This window comes from Ovis canadensis, chromosome 5, assembly GCF_042477335.2.
Source record: "Ovis canadensis isolate MfBH-ARS-UI-01 breed Bighorn chromosome 5, ARS-UI_OviCan_v2, whole genome shotgun sequence".
Taxonomy (NCBI): Eukaryota; Metazoa; Chordata; class Mammalia; order Artiodactyla; family Bovidae; genus Ovis; species Ovis canadensis.
In genome coordinates this window covers 85,704,460-85,727,722 of record NC_091249.1, presented here as the reverse complement: position 1 = coordinate 85,727,722, position 23,263 = coordinate 85,704,460, and the positions used below count along the sequence as shown (strand labels likewise).

Sequence of the window (23,263 nt, the reverse complement as noted above, 5' to 3'; positions counted from 1 at the left end):
AGCCACTGCTTCTTACCTTGGACGAGGGTTATCTCCTCACCACCGCCCCCCCGACCTTGAACATGGAATAGCTTCTCTAGGCCCTCCTGTGCCTGCGCAGCCACCACTCCTTGGACGTGGGGTAGCTCCTACCAGCCGCCTCCCCTGGCCTCGGACGTGGGTTAGCTCCTCTTGGCCGCGCCCCTAACCTCGGACGCGGGGTAGCTCCTCTCAGCTGCCACCCCTGACCTTGGACTTTGTTAGCTCCTCTCAGCCATTCCTGCGCTGTCACAGGCTGGCACTCTCGGCCGTTGCCCCTGACCTCGGACGTGGGATAACTCCTCTTGGCCACTGCCCCTCGGGCATGAGGTCCTCCCGGCTTCTGCCTCTGACCTTGAACGTAGAGTAGCTCCTCTCAGCAGTGCTAAGTGTGCCGGTCACAGCCGCCCATGATAAGTCTAGTAAGTAGTATTATATTAATATTAACATTGTCGTTTGATATTGTTCTGAGACTATGCAAAATGTGAAAAGTATACAGAAGCCTTCTGAACTAATTTTTGTTTTAACTAAAGTTAAATACTTATAAAAATAAATTTAAAAGAAAATAGCAAAATAATAAAATAAAATGTTTTCTATAGATAGATATCCATCTATCAATATCCAATTGTAGAAAGTAAACATGTAGCAGAAAAATGTTTGCAGAGCAAGAATAGGCAATTCACAAAATAATAAAGTTAGAAAAGATAGTAAACACATACACAAATTATTTCATGCCATATATTGTATAGAACACTATACCAAATAAATAAAAGGGTTTTGAATCTTGGTATTAGAAATGGATTACAAAAATAGCAAGAATTAATTATACAAGAATTTTAGATATTTAGGAGACTTTGAAAGGCAGAAGCATTTGAATACAAGTGTGACAAAGCATATCTTAAAATGGAATTATATTATTACTAGAGATGGACTTGAAAATTTCCTAGTTCAGTTGTCTCATTGTACACATGGGGAACTGAATCTGTAACCGCTTAGTGGAAGGCTGATGAGGTATCGTGTTACCTGGTATGCGTTAGGTGAATTATTTTGTAGCATGGCTCTGTTGTCTCCAGATGTCAGAGCAGCTCTTTTTTCCCCCAATTTCTAAGTTAATTAGCTTGACTTTCTTCTTTTGAGTTGGAAACAGAGACTCCTTCACCTCAACCAGGGTTACAACAGAGGGACATGAGAATACCTGAGTAAGAACCTGAGCGTGTCTTGTCTTAGAGATCATGGGCTTGTTTGTTTGTTTTTACTTGAGCAGTTTTAAATTTTATTTTTTAAATTTACATACAGAAGGTGCACTCGTTTTGGTTTATCATTCTATGAGTTAACTCATCTAGTTGTGTAACCGCCACCGCAGTTAAGATGCAGAGCAGTTCTGCTACCCCAGACCATTCCTTCACTCTGTCCTGTTGTGGTCACGCTCTCCTCCACCTCAAATCCCAGATAAGCTCTCGTCTATTCTTTGTCCCTAAGTTTTTCCAAAATGTCATATGAATGGAATCATATATCATGTATGTTTTTTTTAAATCTTGCTTCTTTGACTTAACCTTCTTTGAAAACCAGTGATGATGTTGCATGTATCAGGAGCTGCTTTCGACATGTGCTCAGGAGTGGGTTTGCTGCCTTGTATGGCAAATGTCTATTAACGTTATAAGAAATTGTCCAGTTGTTTTCCAGGTGGTTGACTATTTGTTTTCCCACCTGCCATTGCAGTTTTAGTTGCTCTGAATCATCAGCAGCAATTGAAATGGTCAGTTGTGCTTTTGTTTTATTTTGAGAGCCTTGTTTAACATAAATACTTAGTTTTAAAGTTTGGAGACCACCTACCTTTGGGATGTGGGAATGTCACATTTACAAATTTCACATATGAGACAGTGAATTTGTGGGTCTCATACTCAAAAGCAAGATCTTAAGACAGCTGTCTTGCTTGAAGTGAAGTGAAGTCGCTCAGTCGTGTCCGACTCTTTACAACCCCATGGACTGTAGCCTATCAGGCTCTGCCGTCCATGGGATTTTCCAGGCAAGAGTGCTGGAGTGGATTGCCATTTCCTTCTCAAGGGGATCTTCCCGACCCATGAATCGAACCCAGGTCTCCAGCATTGCAGGCAGACGCTTTACGGTCTGAGCCACCAGGGAAGCCCTTGCTTACTTGTTTCCTTATTTATTTGCTTATTTAATTATTTATTTTCATTTGCATGCTGCAGTTGATTCTCATTATTTGCTGAAAATTTTATGCTTTCTCAAATCTACTACCATTTTACCTTCTTCAGAAATCTTTGAGTATATTTATGTGTTTATTTATAGATTCTAGTGTTTTATTGATCTGTGTTTCTATCATTACTCCACTGTCATACTGTCTTAATGTGGTTTCCTAGTAAGTCTAGAAATCAGATAGTGTGAATCCTCCAATTTTATTCTTTTCCTTTGAAATTGTTTTGTTTATTCTCATTCCTGTGCTTGCCATATAAATTTTAGAATCAGTATATCTACAGAAATCCTACTCAAATATTAATTGAGATTAAATTTTATCTATAGAGCAATTTGAGAAGAGTTGACATCTTAACAATGCTCATTTCTTAAAATCCAGGAACTTGGTGTATCTCTCCATTTATTAATACTTTGGCTATGTTTGTGTGAATGTGTTTTACTTTAAGAAGATGAAAGGAAGAAAAAACAAATAAGAAACTCACCATTGTAATAGGTTTTCTTCACATTTTGATTTTCTGCCAGTCTGCCTACTAGATTTTACTTTGCACCGTCGTTAGGTAGTAGCTTTTTAATTCTTTCCAGGATGATTAGTTGTGATTAGTGGGAAAGACAGCCTGTAGTAGGCATACTCCATTTTGTTTGGCATTGAAAGTTCATTGGTTTTAGTTTTGATTGTGATTATCTGAGTCCTTCTTGCATGGTGATACCATGGACTGTGGAGCACCCAGAAGTGATTTACTTTTTTTTTTTTTTTCTTTTTGAATAAACCAACTCTGAACAACTTCCTGAAAGTAGGCTTGTTCAGTTCAGTTCAGTCGCTCAGTCGTGTCCAACTCTTTGCAACCCCAGGAATCACAGCACGCCAGGCCTCCCTGTCCATCACCAACTCCCGGAGTTCACTCAGACTCACGTCCATCGAGTCAGTGATGCCATCCAGCCATCTCATCCTCTGTTGTCCCCTTCTCCTCCTGCCCCCAATCCCTCCCAGCATCAGAGTCTTTTCCAATGAGTCAGCTCTTTCCATGAGGTGGCCAAAGTACTGGAGTTTCAGCTTTAGCATCTGTCCTTCCAAAGAAATCCAAGGGCTGATCTCCTTCAGAATGGACTGGTTGGATCTCCTTGCAGTCCAAGGGACTCTCAAGAGTCTTCTCCAGGTGTAAAGAATATGTTTTCTACATAAAAGCTCAGAGCATTCATTCTGGGGGCATGAAGACCCAGGAGAGAAAGGGTAGAACATAGAACCTTTCCTTCTTTCTATGTCCAATAGCATTTATTTTGATTCAGGAACTTCTTTTCTTGAGTGTCTTGATGTGTCATTTAAAACTAAAAGAAATGAAAATTGATGTGACAGTTAGCAGAATCACCAGGGTCTGTCTGGGAGCATTTCTTAGCAGACACTGCCTTGCTGACAAATAACAGGAGTTAGCATATGACTCAAGATCTCACAATATCACCATTTATTTAGCCGCAAAGAAAATACAATTTCCTTTGTCCTAACACATCTCAGCTGACTGATAAACCCCAGCACCTTCCAAACTGTGTTATCTCCCCTAAATCTTTAGAGGGCTTATGTAGCTATATCTTGTAATAGAGATAATAATAAAATTTTCCATTTTATGTCTAAGAATTAGAAATCACTAAGTGTGTTCTCTCGAGCACGCTATAAATTGTTTGTTTTATTTATGGCCAAGTTTTTAGGCCATTTGTTACACAGAGATGTATAAAAATGTGTCTGATCCATTTTCTCTTCTCTAGTTATATAATTCATACCTTCAACTTTGCTTTTATTATAAATCAAGATGCTATGCTAGAGATCCTCAGACTAATTCTTTATTAAAAATTAGAGTCTGATGAAACAGTTCAAAGCACTGACTAAAGTAACACGCTCAAGAAAATTTCACCTACATTTATTTAATATACTTTTGTTGTCGTTCAGTCGCTAGGTCGTGTCTGACTCTGTGATACCATGGACTGCAGCACGCCAGGCTTCTCTGTCCCTCACTATCTCCCAGAGTTTGCTCAAATTCATGTCCATTGAGTTGGTGGCATATCTTTTGTGTAGAGGTGTTAGTCATTCAGTCTTGCCCGACTCCCTTTATGATATTAATATTCTTCTATTAGAATATTTATTTGATTTTGTACTTCTCATTCAGAAGTCAGCTCCACACTGACTTCTAAATGAGATAAAAATTTATGTTTGTGAAAGCAGGAGAAATATTTAAATTTTTTGCCAGAGGATTATACTTTTCCTATGAAACTGTTTAATGCTTTTATCAGGTAATATCTTGTAAGTCATATTTTAAAATTCCATAGCCATATTAGCATGTAGAAATCTCAGCAAGGGTTGGAGAAACTCAGGGACTTCACAGAGATTGAAGTGTGTATTTTATCCACAAGAGTAATCAGGTATGTGCAGAAATCCAGTAGACTTAGTTTATTGAACATTCGTTCATTCATTCATTATTTGTGCCCTAGGACTGTGCTGGCTTTGAGGTTGCAGAGATGATTAATACTGGATTCCAGTTTTGTTTTTTTTAAGCCCTCAAGTAGGGCATTGTGAACTGATTTTAAAATAGAATGGTAATTATCCTTTTCAAAAGAATACTTAGTCCTTCATTTAGTCATTCAAATGAGGGTGAGAGAGCAATTACATTGTAGCCATGGGCCTCTAAGGGAGAAAACATGTCGCAAGATGTATGTAAGTGCTTTATTCATAATATATAGCTTTCTGTAGTTCACAGATTACATTTGAGTTACACATTTAATTGTCATAATAATCTTTTGATAGATCAAGGATGTATTAAAAGCCCCATTTATAGTTAATGGAAATGAAGTAAAAAGAAGTTATGTAAATTTGCGTCCTAGAAATAGTTAGGAAATGTTGGAGACTGGGACTCTAAGACCAGTGCTCAATTTATAACAACCACTGTTTCTCCAAAGTAAGGAGACTTATCTGATGATCCAGAATTTCTAAAATTCTAATGAAATACTAACTGAACTTATATTGTTTAGATAGGTAGGAAGCTATATGCGATAAGTTTCAATATAACTGACACCTCCAGTAGGAAGCACACCTTGATTAGACAGATACAGATTTTCATATAAACTCTTACAATTACTACTGTAATTAATTGACCATTTTTTGCAATTGTATTTATTTCCCACCAAAAGCAAATCAAAATCAAAATCCTGAGTACCCTTTTTTAGAAAGACAAATTACTTACTAAATAATTATTCCTTACCATCTCTCTTCCTGAGTGAGTGAAAGTCACTCGGTCAGTCTGACTCTTTGCAACCCAATGGACTGTATAGACTTCTCCAGACCAGAATACTGGAGTGGAGAGCCTTTTCTTTCTCTAGAGGACCTTCCCAACCCAGGGATCAAACCCAGGTCTCCCTCATTGCAGGCAGATCCTTTACCAGCTAAGCCATAAGGGAAGCTCTCTTCCTGAGTAACATATAGCAAATTTCAAAAGGATATGCTCTCTTCACTTTTGTACTTACTGTGGTGCCCATCGCATAGTATGGACTGAGTTGGAATGGATTTAGTAAATTAATATTTGCCAATATGTGAATTTGACACGAGTTTGAGCAAGCTCTGTGAGTTGATGATGGGCAGGGAAGCATGGCGGGCTGCAGTCCATGAGGTCGCAGATTGAGACATGACTGAGTGACTGAACTAAACTGAATTTGTAAAGAGTATATGTTTATAGTATTTGGTTGGATATATTTTCTTGTGAATACTCAGGTGTTTCCTTATCTCCCAATTCCATTTAGGTACAAAATAACCAATTTATTATTTTTTTTTATCTTCTCAATTTCACAGGATTATACCTTGACAATGTACTTTCAGCAAGCTTGGAGAGATAAGAGGCTGTCCTATAACGTAATACCTTTAAACTTGACTCTGGACAATAGAGTGGCAGACCAACTCTGGGTGCCTGATACCTACTTCCTGAACGATAAGAAGTCATTTGTGCATGGAGTGACCGTCAAGAACCGTATGATCCGCCTGCATCCAGATGGGACAGTCCTTTATGGCCTCAGGTCTGTAGTGACTGTTTCAATATTGAACTTTTCCTGAGCACAGTGCTTTCTGTTCTTTATTGAAGGGAAATATTGTGCTATTTTCCTGAGTCCTCCCTTAATTCTGCTGATAAGCAGTTAAACCTCCTATTCAATAGACATCTGAGAGCTTAGGGTAGCATGTTTACAAAGGGACTTATCCCCAGCTAAGCCTAAGTTTTTTTCTGAATTATCTTCCAATATCAGCTGCTGATCCTAAAGCTGCTTTCTTTAAGAGGTAGGGATAAGCAATATTAAAATAGCTTGCACATGGGGTTTCTTTAAAGTGGAAAAAAGTTCTGAATGCCCAATGCTTGTTTGAAAGTGGCAGATGCTGTTTCCTGAATTGTTCCTGAGCTCTGTGAGGAAAAATAAAACAAGTTAACTGGCAGTATCTGCAGACTCCACCAAAGTGGTGGCATTTGAACGGATTTATGGAAGAGAACTGAGAAGGCCAGAACTGAGTCTGGCCTTCCAAGGACACGAAGGCTTTCTGTGTCCTCTCACCTCCAAGGAGTAATCAGACTTGCAAATAAATAAAGCCATCATCTCATGTTTATTAATAGTGAATTAACACTATTAAATGCACTTTTATAGCAGAAAAGGATTGTGATGCTCTGCTCTCTTTGGTGGATAAGTTGTGAAATATTAGTTTCATCTATAAAATGTTTATTTTCCTGGAAAATGATGAAGAAAAAAGTTATCTGTCTTACTCTGAAAACATCTCAGGGTAAAGAATTCCTGTGCATCATTAGGGAAAAAAACAACATTTTGTAATGTTCAATGTGTCTGATATATTCTGTTTTACATGAACACTTGATGACTTTATCATAATGGTGATGATAATAACAATATTGTTATTCATTTATTGAACAAACTTGTCAGGGGTCAGACATTAGTTAGTACACTCCATGTGTTATTACAGTTATGATGACATGCAACAACCTCATAAGTTAAAACTGTTACAGTCTTTATTTCAAATGAAGGCTGGTATAGCTTGTCTAATATCACAGAGAAGTAAACAGTGAAAATGGGATCCCAGTCCTGTTCTAAGTTCAGAGCCAGAGCTCATAACTGTTAGCCTAGGATGCCTCTCACTCTGGCATTGTTCCTATCTGTTACATCTCATTTTCATTATCTGCTGTATTCAGTGTCCTAATTGGTTCATTGTCTCAGATCCTTATAAGCCAGCTTCTTTGTTTATCCTGTTTGTAGAGAGAATAGTATTTGTTTATCAAGGGAGGGAGAGAGGGAAGCAAAGAGAGAACATGTTTGTACTCCATCAGCCATTGAAAGTAAAGAGATGGATTGGATACAGGCACTGCTCACATACAAGCCTTATGGAAAAAGGAAAACAGAAGAAAAATAAAACAAGTTAACTGGCAGTATCTGCAGACTCCACCAAAGTGGTGGCATTTGAGTGGATTTATGGAAATAATTGTCTTAGCATATATATTGTGGAATCCATTACAAACATAAGGCACCACAAAGACCTTAATAAAATGGTGACCACATGGGCAGTAGAGGTTGTAATTCACATGTTTTAAGAGTTACAGACAGAGAGAAGTGAGAATCCTGAAGAAGGCAGAGAGAGGCACAGAAATAAGTTACTAATTCAGCAGGGAGTGGCAAGTTTTGGCAAAGCATTTGACCCAGTGCTGGATGCATTTGCCCAGCAGATCTTCACAGCAATCATGTAGAAATAATCTTGCCCTCTTCGTTTTTCCTGATGATACCCACATTTAGAACAGAGAACCAGTTATGTTCTCTGTTATACCCAGCATTGGCAAAGCACCTACACTATAAATAAAGTAAATGAAGATTGTCAGTGAATTCTAAATGCACATATTCAAAGTTGAATGGGTGGGGAAAATCAGCAGTCAGAATGTCTGTACAATTGAGAGGGAAAAGAGGGGGCCAGCACAGGTGATAAATACGGCTCTTTTAAGGCATTAAGCCAATAATCAGACAAAAACGGTGGTTGCTATTCATTCTTATCAAGACCAACTGGATACCATTACTGAAAATCATCACTCTCTCAGCCCTGCTTCCAACAAGGACTGTCAACATACGCGAGTTCCTGAACACATCCGGTGTCCATACAATTAACATTTCTACTTGAAGGCTCATGGATTGTGATTGTTCTATCAATGGTATAGTTACTTCTGAATATGAAATTGGTAAGAGGTTTTTCAGGAAATTTGTATATATCTCTTTCCAGTTTTTAGCTGATAGAACAATTTATTTCATGGCTGAAATTTGATGCAGGCTGGATATCCCTTTTTAACAGCAGAGGTTTTAATTTTTTCAATAAATAAGTGAGAGGAACTCAATTAAAATCACTACTGGTGGGTTGATTAAGACCTGCTTAATTCCTCCTGCTACTTACCTACCCCCTGACCTCAGTCATTCTGCACCCTGACCTCAGTTCTTAGTTTGCTAACAATTTAATTCATATCTATGTTCAGTAGTGACTGTCTTCCAACAGCATTTAGAATAGTAATAATATTAATATTCGTAGTTAGTACTCAGTAAAGGATTTAGTCTGTACTTGGCACTGTGCCAGAACATTCCTTATATAATCTCATTTAATGTCAACTTTAATTCCTACAGAGTGGGCACTGTTGGTTTGTTGATTGATTGGTTTTTCCTTCTTACATGAAGAAGCTCTGGAACTTGTATACCAAGTTACATAGCTACTGCCCAGGAAAGCATAATTGTTTGAATACAAAGATCTTGCTCTTTATTATCATTCTGTCCTACTCCTTAGGTACTTGCAAGTGGAAGTAAAGAATAGTAGAAATCACCCGAGAGCATGCAAAGGAAAAAAAGGAAGGTAAAGAATAGTGAGATGGGAATGCCTTGCATTGATCCACAGATACAGACATTGTTCTGATTGATAGAATAAGTCCCTAAAGAACTATAGTCCTGAGTCATCTGTGGAAGGTTCACTTTTAGGTTCTGAGATTCACACCAATCCCAGTTTACAAAGGTATGATTTTTGGTGTGTATAATGATGGGGCACAGAAAAGATCATTGCAAAGAAACTGATAAAGGCAAGGTTCATCAGTTGGGATAAAGAGAGCTGAAAGGCAACCTTGAAGACCTAGATATAGAAAACTGGTACAATGAAGGCTTTAAATATCAAGGCAGTGATGAAGAAATTGGGTAGAACAAATCCTCTGGGCTGAATGTCATGCATGTTCAAGGCAAAATCCTTTAAGGATTTAAGTGTTTCTTCTGTTGAGATGTACAAAGATTGGCAGGGGTGAGTGGGCTAGAGGAGAAGTCATTGAAGTCATTCAGAGGATCTGAGTATGCCTCTTGTAAAGTTTCCTTAGTGAAATTTTTATGTTAAAACATATTTAAGATAATATAGTATGAAGAATAATAATATTTCTTTAATTTCATGGTGAGTATACAGGTGTTTGGGCTTCTCTGGTGGTTCAGCTGGTTAAGAATCCACCTGCAATGTGGGAGACCTGGGTTCAATTCCTGGGTTGGGAAGACCCCCTGAAGAAGGGAAAGGCTACCCACTCTAGTATTCTGGTCTGGAGAATTCGATGGACTGTATTGTCCATCGGGGTTGCAGAGAGTCAGACACAACTGAACAACTTTCACTTTCACCTTCATATAGGTGTTTGTCATGCTGTTCTTTCACCTTGTCTTCAGGTTTGAAATTTTTCGTGATAAAATTTGGAAAAGAAAAATGGCCTTGGCATCTCTGGTTCTATTATCTAGGAAATAGCACTCAATATTTAGAAGTCTGCAGCCAGAGAATGTTATTTCTCATCTCTTAGAGGTAGAGAATTACCTATATGTGACGTGTACTTTTAGTAGCTGTGTGTGAAAACAAGGTCATCTCATCGTAGAGGATATGTACTCAGTGGGTAGGGTCCTTGATTCCAGACAACCAGGCTGTGATCTTCCTGATCCAGGGATCAAACCCAGGTCTTCTACATTGCAGGCAGATTGTTTACTGTCTGAGTCCCCGAGAAAACCCTGATTGTTGTTGTTATTGCTGTTGTTGTAGGTTGGGCATTAACATGTTTTTATTCTGATTGGATTTTTGTTTCCCCATTGCCAAAAGAATGGATGAGCAGCTTACTCTGTCATTCCGTTACTCTTCAGGTTGATTATCATTTTAGAAGTACAGAGTTCTGATGCTGTGCACAGACACAATTGCTCAGTGCAGCCAATTTCCTTAACAAAGTATTATGGCAATAGAACTTGTGTTTTAGCTTGGGCTTTTGTCTTTGACCTCTTATTTAGCCTTAAGCATCTTCTTCAGGTTTTAATTTCCTCATAAATAAAAAAGGTAGGGGGATCAATAATGTCATTTTAATAACCCAGTCATCTTCTGAATCAAATGAGATTAATAAATAGAAAAAAAATTGATATTCTGACATCAGTCTGGAAAGTGAAATTAAATATTTGGAGTAGCAGAGTAATTTGTAGATAATAAGTATGCCATGTTACTTAATATTCGATAAAGAAATGAATGCTGGGGATATTTGATAAATAAACAGAAGGCTAGAACAGAGAAAGCTTTAGCTATCAAGGTAGTAGTTTTATATTGTAGAATTTTACCCCAGGTATCTTTCCATGATTCTTTGAAGACACTCCTTTGTCTTGAACAAAAAGAACAAGAGGAGCAGAAATGAGGAAGTCAGTTGAAGAGATGGGAAAGGTCCAGGTCAGATATGTCTAATATGAAAAAGGGAACTACTAAAATACTAAGAGGATTGTCAAACCATTTTGAGATCACAAAACTACAGTGGAGCCAATTATCTCCAGCCATTGCTTTGGCAGCCTGAGATGAAGAAAAAGGAGGGTAGGTGCCTGGTTTGAGACCCAAGTTGCCGTGACAGCCTTTAAAAAGTGTCCTGTAGCCACAGACCCACTGTCTCGTTTGTGGCATGCCCTCTAATTTTCATGTGATCAAGCATTGTATATTTTCTCTTAAACCAGGCCTTTCTTTTTATTTTCATCATGTCTTATCAAGCATCTGCTTTTTAAACCTTATTGAAAGATCTGCAGAAATAATTAACAAAAGTGATGAGTAATGTTATTTTTTAAGTCTGAGTTTATAGTTTATAACTAAAGAGTAACAATATCCTTAAATAAAGATTCCTACCTTCACTCTTGGCTAGTTGGTAACTCAGTTATGCCAGTGTGATCATAAGATAAAATACCTCCTTTCTTTTATGATACTATTTATATATTTCTTTAAGAGATATGGCTGGAGGTAAAAATATTTTCTTGGGATTAGCCCAGCTGTAGAAGTGGTGACAACAGACTTTTCACTGTCTAGGAAGAAGAATTCCTAGCAATTTATAAAGCAAATATTTCAAATTGATTAATTATATTTAATTCCAAGATAAAATTTGTCCAATCAAATTATTTTCAGAACACTTCAAGGAAAATGGGATAGAAAATACAGAATTTCTGCTGATGAGTGCAACTAAAGCAAGTGAAAATCAGATTAATCTGGTGTTGACATTACTTCATAAAGAATGTTACATAGGTGTAATTTAGACTGTTACAGAGAAGGCAGTGGCAACCCACTCCAGTACTCTTGCCTGGAAAATCCCATGGGTGGAGGAGCCTGGTAGGCTGCACTCCATGGGGTCGCTAAGAATTGGACACGACTGAGCGACTTCAATTTTACTTTTCACTTTCACTTTCACTTTTCACTTTCATGCATTGGAGAAGGAAATGGCAACCCACTCCAGTGTTCTTGCCTGGAGAATCCCAGGGACGAGGGAGCCTGGTGGGCTGCCGTCTATGGGACTGAAGCGACTTAGCAGCAGCAGCAGCAGATTGTTACCAGGTTGATGCAAAAGTAATTATGATTCTGGACCCTGAATTTTAAGTCATTATAACTAGGCTTAAACACATCTTTATTAATCAAAATAGGAATCATTACAATCAACACTTTTTTGCCGATGAGAAATAAGTTTGTTTATTCCTGTAACATAAAGATCCATGTTTCAGGATTTGTTGAACTGTTGGAAAGCATTTTATGCCTCCTGTTGGATATGGAAGTATTTTCCCTGAAAAATATTGTTGAGATGCCTGAAGAAGTGGTAGTCAGTTGACTAGAAGTTAGGCGAATATGGCAGATGAGGCAAAACTTTGTAACCCAGTTTGTTCAACTTTTGAATGACATGCGGTCAGGCATTGTTGTGGAAAGGAATAGGACCCTTTCTGTTGACTGATACTGGCTGCAGGTGTTGCAGCTTTTGGTGCATCTCATTGATGTGCTGAGCATACGTCTCAGATGTAATGGTTTCACAGGAATTCAGAAAGCTGTAGTGGATCAGGCGGGCAGCAGACCACCAAACAGTGTCCATGATCCTTTTTTAGTGCTATTTTGACTGTGGGAAATGCTTTGGAGCTTCTTCTTGGGCCAACCACTAAGCTGGTCATTGCTGGTTGTCATATAAAATCTCCTTTTTATTACACATCATAATCAGATCGAGAAGTGGCTCACTGTTGTTGCATAAAATAAGAGAAGATGACACTTCAAAACAACAAATTTTGACTTGAGATCAGCTCATGATGTACCCTCTTATCAAGCATTTTTACCTTTCCAGTTTGCTTCAAATGTCTAATAACTCTAGAATGGTTAATGTTGAGTTCTTGGGCAACTTCCTGTGTAGTTGTAAGAGAATCAGCATCGAAGATACTCTCAGTTGGTCATTGTCAACTTCCGATGGCCAGTCACTGTGCTTCTCATCTTCAATGTTCTGGTCTCCTTTGCAAAGTTCTTGACTGCACTGTGTGTTCATTAGCAGTTCCTGGGCCAAATGCTTGTTGATACTGAGAGTTGTCTCCATTGCATTATGACCCATTATGAACCTGGGTAAGAAAATATCTCAAATTTGCTTTTCATCTAGCATAATTTCCATAGTCTAAAATACTTGTAAATAGCAAATAATGATTCACTACCAAAAAACATAAAGCATGAAATGCACATTAAAATGGTATATAACATAATCACATTCATTTAATATTGTATTCTAGTATGAAATGGCAAAGTTCAACAGTGCAAAATTGAAATTACTTTTGCACAAACTTAATATTTATTTAAAATAGAAGTCATTTACTAGATTTCAGAAATCTATTGAATAATTACTCTGATCAGAGAATCAGGAGATCTGCATTCTAATCTTACATTTTAGTTCAGTTGCTCAGTCATGTCCAACTCTTTGCCACCCCTATAGACTGCAGCATGCCAGGCTTATTTAGTGGTTCTTATAATTATTCCTTTAAATTATTTCTTTTTTTTTAATGAGGATTTTGCTACTTTTATTTTGTTGCTTTAAATTGAAGTGTTTAATCCCCTTAAATTTTTTTTTAATTTTAATTTTTACTTTATTTTGCTTTACAATACTGTATTGGTTTTGCCATACATTGACATGAATCAGTCACGGGTGTACATGAGTTCCCAATCCTGAACCCCCCTCCCACCTCCCACGCCATATCATCTCTCTGGATCATCCCCGTGTACTAGCCCCAAGCATCCTGTGTCCTGCATCGAACATAGACTGGCGATTCGTTTCTTACGTGATAGTATACATGTTTCAATGCCATTCTCCCAAATCATCCCACCCTCTCCCTCTCCCACAGAGTCTAAAAGTCCATTCTATACATCTGTGTCTCTTTTGCTGTCTTGCATAGAGGGTTACCATTACCATCTTTCTAAATTCCATATATATGTGTTAGTATCCTGTATTGGTGTTTTTCTTTCTGGCTTACTTCACTCTGTATAATCGGCTCCAGTTTCATCCACCTCATTACAACTGATTCAAATGTATTCTTTTTAATGGCTGAGTAATACTCCATTGTGTATATGTACCACAGCTTTCTTATCCATTCATCTGCTGATGGACATCTAGGTTGCTTCCATGTCCTGGCTATTATAAACAGTACTGCGATGAACATTGGGGTACACGTGTCTCTTTCAATTCTGGTTTCCATGGTGTGTATGCCCAGCAGTGGGATTGCTGGGTCATAAGGCAGTTCTATTTCTAGTTTTCTAAGGAATCTCCACACTGTTCTCCATAGTGGCTGTACTAGTTTGCATTCCCACCACAGTATAAGAGGGTTCTCTTTTCTCCACACCCTCTCCAGCATTTATTGCTTGTAGGCTTTCAGATCGCTGCCATTCTGACTGGTGTGAAATGGTACCTCATTGTGGTTTTGATTTGCGTTTCTCTGATAATGAGTGATGTTGAGCATCTTTTCATGTGTTTGTTAGCCATCCGTATGTCTTCTTTGGAGAAATGTCTATTTAGTTCTTTGGCCCATTTTTTGATTGAGTCGTTTATTTTTCTGGAATTGAGCAGCAGGAGTTGCTTGCATATTTTTGAGATTAGTTGTTTGTCAGTTGCTTCTTTTGCTATTATTTTCTCCCATTCAGAAAGCTGTCTTTTCACCTTGCTTATAGTTTCCTTTGTTGTGCCGAAGCTTTTAATTTTTTTTATTTTTTTATTTTTTTTAATTTTTATTTTTACTTTTTTTTTTTTTTTTAAAATTTTAAAATCTTTAATTCTTACATGCGTTCCCAAACATGACCCCCCCTCCCACCTCCCTCCCCACAACATCTCTCTGGGTCATCCCCATGTACCAGCCCCAAGCATGCTGCACCCTACGTCAGACATGGACTGGCGATTCACTTCTTACATGATAGTATACATGTTAGAATTCCCATTCTCCCAAATCATCCCACCCTCTCCCTCTCCCTCTGAGACCAAAAGTCCGTTATACCCATCTGTGTCTTTTTTCCTGACTTGCATACAGGGTCGTCATTGCCATCTTCCTAAATTCCATATATATGTGTTAGTATACTGTATTGGTGTTTTTCTTTCTGGCTTACTTCACTCTGTATAATTGGCTCCAGTTTCATCCATCTCATCAGAACTGATTCAAATGAATTCTTTTTAACGGCTGAGTAATACTCCATTGTGTATATGTACCACAGCTTTCTTATCCATTCATCTGCTGATGGACATCTAGGTTGTTTCCATGTCCTGGCTATTATAAACAGTGCTGCGATGAACATTGGGGTACATGTGTCTCTTTCAATTCTGGTTTCCTCGGTGTGTATGCCCAGAAGTGGGATTGCTGGGTCATAAGGGAGTTCTATTTGCAATTTTTTAAGGAATCTCCACACTGTTCTCCATAGTGGCTGTACTAGTTTGCATTCCCACCAACAGTGTAGGAGGGTTCCCTTTTCTCCACACCCTCTCCAGCATTTATTGCTTGCAGATTTTTGGATCGCAGCCATTCTGACTGGTGTGAAGTGGTACCTCATTGTGGTTTTGATTTGCATTTCTCTAATAATGAGTGATGTTGAGCATCTTTTCATGTGTTTGTTAGCCATCCGTATGTCTTCTTTGGAGAAATGTCTATTTAGTTCTTTGGCCCATTTTTTGATAGGGTCGTTTATTTTTCTGGAGTTGAGCTGCAGAAGTTGCTTGTATATTTTTGAGATTAGTTGTTTGTCAGTTGCTTCATTTGCTATTATTTTCTCCCATTCCGAAGGCTGTCTTTTCACCTTGCTTATATTTTCCTTTGTTGTGCAGAAGCTTTTAATTTTAATTAGATCCCATTTGTTTATTTTTGCTTTTATTTCCAGAATTCTGGGAGGTTGGTCATAGAGGATCCTGCTGTGATTTATTTCTGAGAGTGTTTTGCCTATATTCTCCTCTAGGAGTTTTATAGTTTCTGATCTTACATTTAGATCTTTAATCCATTTTGAGTTTATTTTTGTGTACGGTGTTAGAAAGTGATCTAGTTTCATTCTTTTACAAGTGGTTGACCAGTTTTCCCAGCACCACTTGTTAAAGAGATTGTCTTTACTCCATTGTATATTCTTGCCTCCTTTGTCAAAGATAAGGTGTCCATATGTGTGTGGATTTATCTCTGGGCTTTCTATTTTGTTCCATTGATCTATATGTCTGTCTTTGTGCCAGTACCATACTGTCTTGATGACTGTGGCTTTGTAGTAGAGCCTGAAGTCAGGCAAGTTGATTCCTCCCGTTCCATTCTTCTTTCTCAAGATTGCTTTGGCTATTCGAGGCTTTTTGTATTTCCATACAAATCTTGAAATTATTTGTTCTAGTTCTGTGAAAAATGTGGCTGGTAGCTTGACAGGGATTGCATTGAATTTGTAAATTGCTTTGGGTAGTATACTCATTTTCACTATATTGATTCTTCCGATCCATGAACATGGTATATTTCTCCATCTATTAGTGTCCTCTTTGATTTCTTTCATCAGTGTTTTATAGTTTTCTATATATAGGTCTTTAGTTTCTTTAGGTAGATATATTCCTAAGTATTTTATTCTTTTCGTTGCAATGGTAAATGGAATTGTTTTCTTAATTTCTTTTTCTACTTTCTCATTATTCGTGTATAGGAATGCAAGGGATTTCTGTGTGTTGATTTTATATCCTGCAACTTTACTATATTCATTGATGATCTCTAGTAATTTTCTGGTGGAGTCTTTAGGGTTTTCCATGTAGAGGATCATGTCATCTGCAAACAGTGATAGTTTTACTTCTTCTTTTCCAATTTGGATTCCTTTTATTTCTTTTTCTGCTCTGATTGCTGTGGCCAAAACTTCCAGAACTATGTTGAATAGTAGCGGTGAAAGTGGACACCCTTGTCTTGTTCCTGACTTTAAGGGAAATGCTTTCAATTTTTCACCATTGAGGATAATGTTTGCTGTGGGTTTGTCATATATAGCTTTTATTATGTTGAGGTATGTTCCTTCTATTCCTGCTTTCTGGAGAGTTTTTATCATAAATGGATGTTGAATTTTGTCAAAGGCCTTCTCTGCATCTATTGAGATAATCATATGGTTTTTATTTTTCAATTTGTTAATGTGGTGAATTACATTGATTGATTTGCGGATATTGAAGAATCCTTGCATCCCTGGGATAAAGCCCACTTGGTCATGGTGTATGATCTTTTTAATGTGTTGTTGGATTCTGATTGCTAGAATTTTGTTTAGGATTTTTGCATCTATGTTCATCAGTGATATTGGCCTGTAGTTTTCTTTTTTTGTGACATCTTTGTCAGGTTTTGGTATTAGGGTGATGGTGGCCTCATAGAATGAGTTTGGAAGTTTACCTTCCTCTGCAATTTTCTGGAAGAGTTTGAGGAGGATAGGTGTTAGCTCTTCTCGAAATTTTTGGTAGAATTCAGCTGTGAAGCCGTCTGGACCTGGGCTTTTGTTTGCTGGAAGATTTCTGATTACAGTTTCAATTTCCGTGCTTGTGATGGGTCTGTTAAGGTTTTCTATTTCTTCCTGGTTCAGTTTTGGAAAATTGTACTTTTCTAAGAATTGGTCCATTTCTTCCACGTTGTCCATTTTATTGGCATACAACTGCTGATAGTAGTCTCTTATGATCCTTTGTATTTCTGTGTTGTCTGTTGTGATCTCTCCATTTTCATTTCTAATTTTATTGATTTGATTTTTCTCTCTTTGCTTCTTGATGAGTCTGGCTAATGGTTTGTCAATTTTATTTATCCTTTCAAAGAACCAGCTTTTGGCTTTGTTGATTTTTGCTATGGTCTCTTTTGTTTCTTTTGCATTTATTTCTGCCCTAATTTTTAAGATTTCTTTCCTTCTACTCACTCTGGGGTTCTCCAACTCTTCCTTTTCTAGTTGCTTTAGTTGTAGAGTTAGGTTGTTTATTTGACTTTTTTCTTGTTTCTTGAGGTATGCCTGTATTGCTATGAACTTTCCTCTTAGCACTGCTTTTATAGTGTCCCACAGGTTTTGGGTTGTTGTGTTTTCATTTTCATTAGTTTCTATGCATATTTTGATTTCTTTTTTGATTTCTTCTGTGATTTGTTGGTTATTCAGAAGTGTGTTGTTCAACCTCCATATGTTGGAATTTTTAATAGTTTTTCTCCTGTAATTGAGATCTAACCTTAATGCATTATGGTCAGAAAAGATGCTTGGAATGATTTCGATTTTTTTGAATTTATCAAGTTTAGATTTATGGCCCAGGATGTGATCTATCCTGGAGAAGGTTCCATGAGCACTTGAAAAAAAGGTGAAATTCATTGTTTTGGGGTGAAATGTCCTGTAGATATCAATTAGATCTAACTGATCTAATGTATCATTTAAAGTTTGCGTTTCTTTGATTTTAATTAGATCCCATTTGTTTATTTTTGCTTTTATTTCCAGTATTCTGGGAGGTGTATCGTAGAGGATCCTGCTGTGATTTATGTCAGAGAGTGTTTTGCCTATGTTCTCTTCTTGGAGTTTTATAGTTTCTGGTCTTACGTTTAGATCTTTAATCCATTTTGAGTTTATTTTTGTGTGTGGTGTTAGAAAGTGATCTAGTTTCATTCTTTTATAAGTGGTTGACCAGTTTTCCCAGCACCATTTGTTAAAGAGATTGTCTTTACTCCATTGCATATTCTTGCCTCCTTTGTCAAAGATAAGGTGTCCGTAGGTGTGTGGATTTATCTCTGGGCTTTCTGTTTTGTTCCATTGATCTATATTTTTGTCTTTGTGCCAGTACCATACTGTCTTGATGACTGTGGCTTTGTCGTAGAGCCTGAAGTCAGGGAGGTTGATTCCTCCAGTTCCATTCTTCTTTCTCAAGATTGCTTTGGCTATTCGAGGTTTTTTGTATTTCCATACAAAGCTTGAAATTATTTGTTCTAGCTCTGTGAAAAAATACCTTTGGTAGCTTGATAGGGACTGCACTGAATCTGTAGATTGCTTTGGGTAGTGTACTCATTTTCACTATATTGTTTCTTCTGATCCATGAACATGGTATATTTCTCCATCTATTAGTGTCCTCTTTGATTTCTTTCATCAGTGTTTTATAATTTTCTACATATAGGTCTTTAGTTTCTTTAGGTAGGTATATTCCTAAGTATTTTATTCTTTTCATTGCAATGGTGAATGGAATTGTTTCCTTCATTTCTTTTTCTACTTTCTCATTATTAGTTTATAGGAATGCAGGGGATTTCTGTGTGTTGATTTTATATCCTACAACTTTACTATATTAATTGATTAGCTCTAGTAATTTTCTGGTGGAGTCTTTAGGGTTTTCTATGTAGAGGATCATGTCATCTGCAAACAGTGAGAGCTTTACTTCTTCTTTTCCAATTTGGATTCCTTTTATTTGTTTTTCTGCTCTGATTGCTGTGGCCAAAACTTCCAGAACTATGTTGAATAGTAGTGGTGAAAGTGGGCACCCTTGTCTTGTTCCTGACTTTAGGGGAAATGCTTTCAATTTTTCCCCGTTGAGGATAATGTTTGCTGTGGGTTTGTCATATATAGCTTTTATTATGTTGAGGTATGTTCCTTCTATTCCTGCTTTCTGGAGAGTTTTTATCATAAATGGATGTTGAATTTTGTCAAAGGCCTTCTCTGTATCTCTTGAGATAATCATATGACTTTTATTTTTCAATTTGTTAATGTGGTGAATTACATTGATTGATTTGCGGATATTGAAGAATCCTTGCATCCCTGGGATAAAGCCCACTTGATCATGGTGTATGATCTTTTTAATGTGTTGTTGGATTCTGATTGCTAGAATTTTGTTGAGGATTTTTGCATCTATGTTCATCAGTGATATTGGCCTGTAGTTTTCTTTTTTTGTGTGGCATCTTTGTCAGGTTTTGGTATAAGGGTGATGGTGCCCTCATAGAATGAGTTTGGAAGTTTACCTTCCTCTGCAATTTTCTGGAAGAGTTGGAGTAGGATAGGTGTTGGCTCTTCTCTATGAATTATTTCTATATTTTATTTTAGCTCAAGTCTTAATACGTGTGATCTTGTAAACTGTAACATATATACTTTAAGACTCCCATGTTATTTTATGTAAAGCAGTATTTAAAGTGGTACTGATGTGCTTTAGCAATCATAGTTATCATCTTGAAAAAAAATCTCCTGATTCATTAAGAAAGGAAAAACAAAATCATTGCATTCAGGTATACAAGAAACCTGAATTATCCACTAATGGCATTTTTTTGTGAATGTAAAAATGTATATATTTATTAAAATTTGAAATATGAACCCCAATTGGACTGCATATTATTTATGCTAAGTCATTAACATTATATCTTAAGCATTTTAGCACATTGTTAAAACTGTTCAACAAAAACAAAACAATACCCATTTCCTGTTATACGATGTTACATAATTATTGTTAAACAAATTTCAAACCCTTAATTCTACCACCCAGAGTTAACCATACCTGTACCTTGCTTCATACTCTGCCAGATATTTTTCTCATAAAAAGCATATAGGTAGTAAAAAACAGATTCATATTATACATACAATTTTGTGATCTTATTTTTTTCTTTAACAATGAATAATTTTTCTATAGCAATGATTATCATGTCAATAAAGCTCTGCTGACTATCACTATTCAACCATTATAAGACACATTTGGGATATATTTCTTTATCCAATATAGGATATGGTTTGTAGTTTTGATACAAGGTGACATATGTGTTATTGCTATAAAATGAAGGACTACTATTTCAAATTTACTCACTATTTTAAAGACAAGCAAAGCTTTTTCCAACTCAATTTATAATCTCAAACTTGTGCTGTTGTATCTTGTGGTGTCGTTGTTTAAATAAATGGCTCAGGAGATGTACTGATACAGATTAGGACAGTTCTTATGGAAGGACTGACTTTCTTACTCTTCTGACCCATCTAAGAATAGCTGTTTGTCTTTTGGAATGAGGGAGGAACCCTTGACTTCATATGTCTATACACCTCCCATATGTAACATTAGGTCAGAAACATGTCACTTCTGATTAAAGGTTCACATTCTTAAAGAAAGATTCAGCAGGAAGCAGAAGGTAATTCAACTACCTCCTGCTATGTATGTTCTGTCATTGGGAAAATGGCAAAGGATAATGTTAGCCTGTAATGGATTTAGACAGGCAAGGTTTATTAATTTTATCTTCTCCCTCTACTCCTAAAGCTTTACCACAAGATATTAGGCAAGTGAATGGCTGAATAGCCATCTCATACTGAAATATAGTATACTAAACATTAATATCTAATTTTTTACTTGATTTCCTAATTGGTTTAATTCATTTTCATAGATATACTGAGTGAATGCATTTTGTCAAGAAGAATAACAGAGATTTTTAGTAAGAACATTGGTTCTTTTGGCCAGGATGTGAGACCCTGTACTCTAGATTTATCAGTCTTCTAAGTAAGAAAAAAATTGCCTTAATCTACCTCTTCTCTATGGAAAGAAAAACATACATCCCCCCTAAGAGCTGAATTTAAGTTAAAAAAGTTAAAGCCTTTTTTTTTTTTTTTTGGCCATGCATATGGCTTGTTGGGCTTCCCAGTTGGCTCAGTGGTAAAGAATCTGCCTGCCAGTGCAAGAAACACAAGACATGCAGATTCGACCCCTTGGTCAAGAAGATGCAACCCACTAGGCAACCCAGCCTAGGAATGGCAACGCACTGCAATATTCTTGCCTGGAAAATTCCACAGAGGAGCCTGGTGGGCTGCAGTTCATGGGGTTGTGGGGAGTTGGAGGTGACTGAGCATGTCATCGCATGTCAATGGCTTGTTGTTGTTCATGTGCTAAGTTGTATCTGACTCTTTGAGACCCCATGAACTGTAGCACACCAGGCTTCCCTGTCCATCACCAACTACTGGAGCTTGCTCAAACTCATGTCCATTGAGTCAGTGATGCCATCCAACCATCTTATCCTCTGTTGCTTTATTCTTCTCATCCTCAGTGTTTCCCATCAGTAGGGTCTTTTCCAGTAAGTCAGCTCTTTGCATCAGGTGGCCAAAGTATTGGAGCTTCAGCTTCAACATGTTTTTCCAATGATTATTTGTGGTTGGTTTCCTTTAGTATTGACTGGTATGATCTCCTTACTGTCTGTGATACTTTCAAGGGTCTTTTCCAGCACCATAGTTCAAAAATATCAATTATTTGGTGCTTTACCTTCTTTATTGTCCAGCTCTCACATCCGTACATGACTACTGGAAAAGCCAGTTTTGAGTAGATGGATCTTTGTGATGCCTCAGCTTTTTAATATACTGTCTAGTTTTGTCATAGCTTTTCTTCCAAGGAGCAAGTGTCTTTTAATTCCATGGTTTCAGTCACCATCTGCAGTGATTTTGGAGCTTGTGGGATGTGGGAACTTAGTTTTCCTAACCAAGGAATGAACTTGTGCCCCTTGCTTTGGATGCACACAGTCTTAACCACTGGACCACTAGGGAAGTCCCTGTAATTAATTTTTAAAAGAAATTTCTTGACCATTATTTTCCATATAAATAAAATTATTTATATTAAAAGTGATTTTTTAAGAATTTCTCTCATCTTCAAGTTCACCTTCTAAGAAGAGAGAGGCTCAGAGAGGGAAGTGATGGGGCCAGATGTCACACAGACAATTGATGGCAAAGCACGAAGCTGATCTCAATTCCCTGACTCCTAATCCAGCACTTGTTGTTGTTCCTGCTGTTGCTGGAGTCATTTGGTGATTTGCAGTCATCTTAGTCTGACTGATGTCAGCAAATATTAATAAGTAAAATCCAAACCAAAAATAGCAGAATCAGAATTACACCATTCTTTAGACCTTAGAAATACATACTTGAGGCAGTGTGTATTTAGCAGTCCTGGGAAATCATCCAGGATTTTTTTTTTTGCTGCTGTATTTTGCTGATTTTTAGATAACATTTAAAGAGGAAAAGAAAATCTGCCCAACTTTTTCTCAAATATTACTGACTCATCACATTCCCGTAATCAGCAAGTCTCATTTGCTAACAGTTAGATGGGTCCATTGACTTCCTACTTTTTCATTCCAGTCCCCTATAATGAAAAGGACATCTTTTTTGGGTGCTAATTCTAGAAGGTCTTGGAGGTCTTCATAGAACTGTTCAACTTCACCTTCTTCAGCATTAAATGTCGGGGCATGGACTTGGATTACTGTGATATTGAATGGT

The 23,263-nt window shown here is 37.3% G+C and overlaps 1 protein-coding gene across 2 annotated transcripts in view; it reads left to right on the top strand.

Moving 5' to 3' along the window:
* GABRB2 (gamma-aminobutyric acid type A receptor subunit beta2) overlaps window positions 1–23,263 on the top strand; it is a 309,981-nt gene that overhangs the window by 107,322 nt on the left and 179,396 nt on the right. For both annotated transcript variants that reach the window (XM_069592543.1, XM_069592542.1), the window contains exon 5: window positions 6,059–6,279. In XM_069592543.1, coding sequence (XP_069448644.1) covers window positions 6,059–6,279 — 221 coding nt within the window. The remainder of the gene's footprint in view (window positions 1–6,058; window positions 6,280–23,263) is intronic.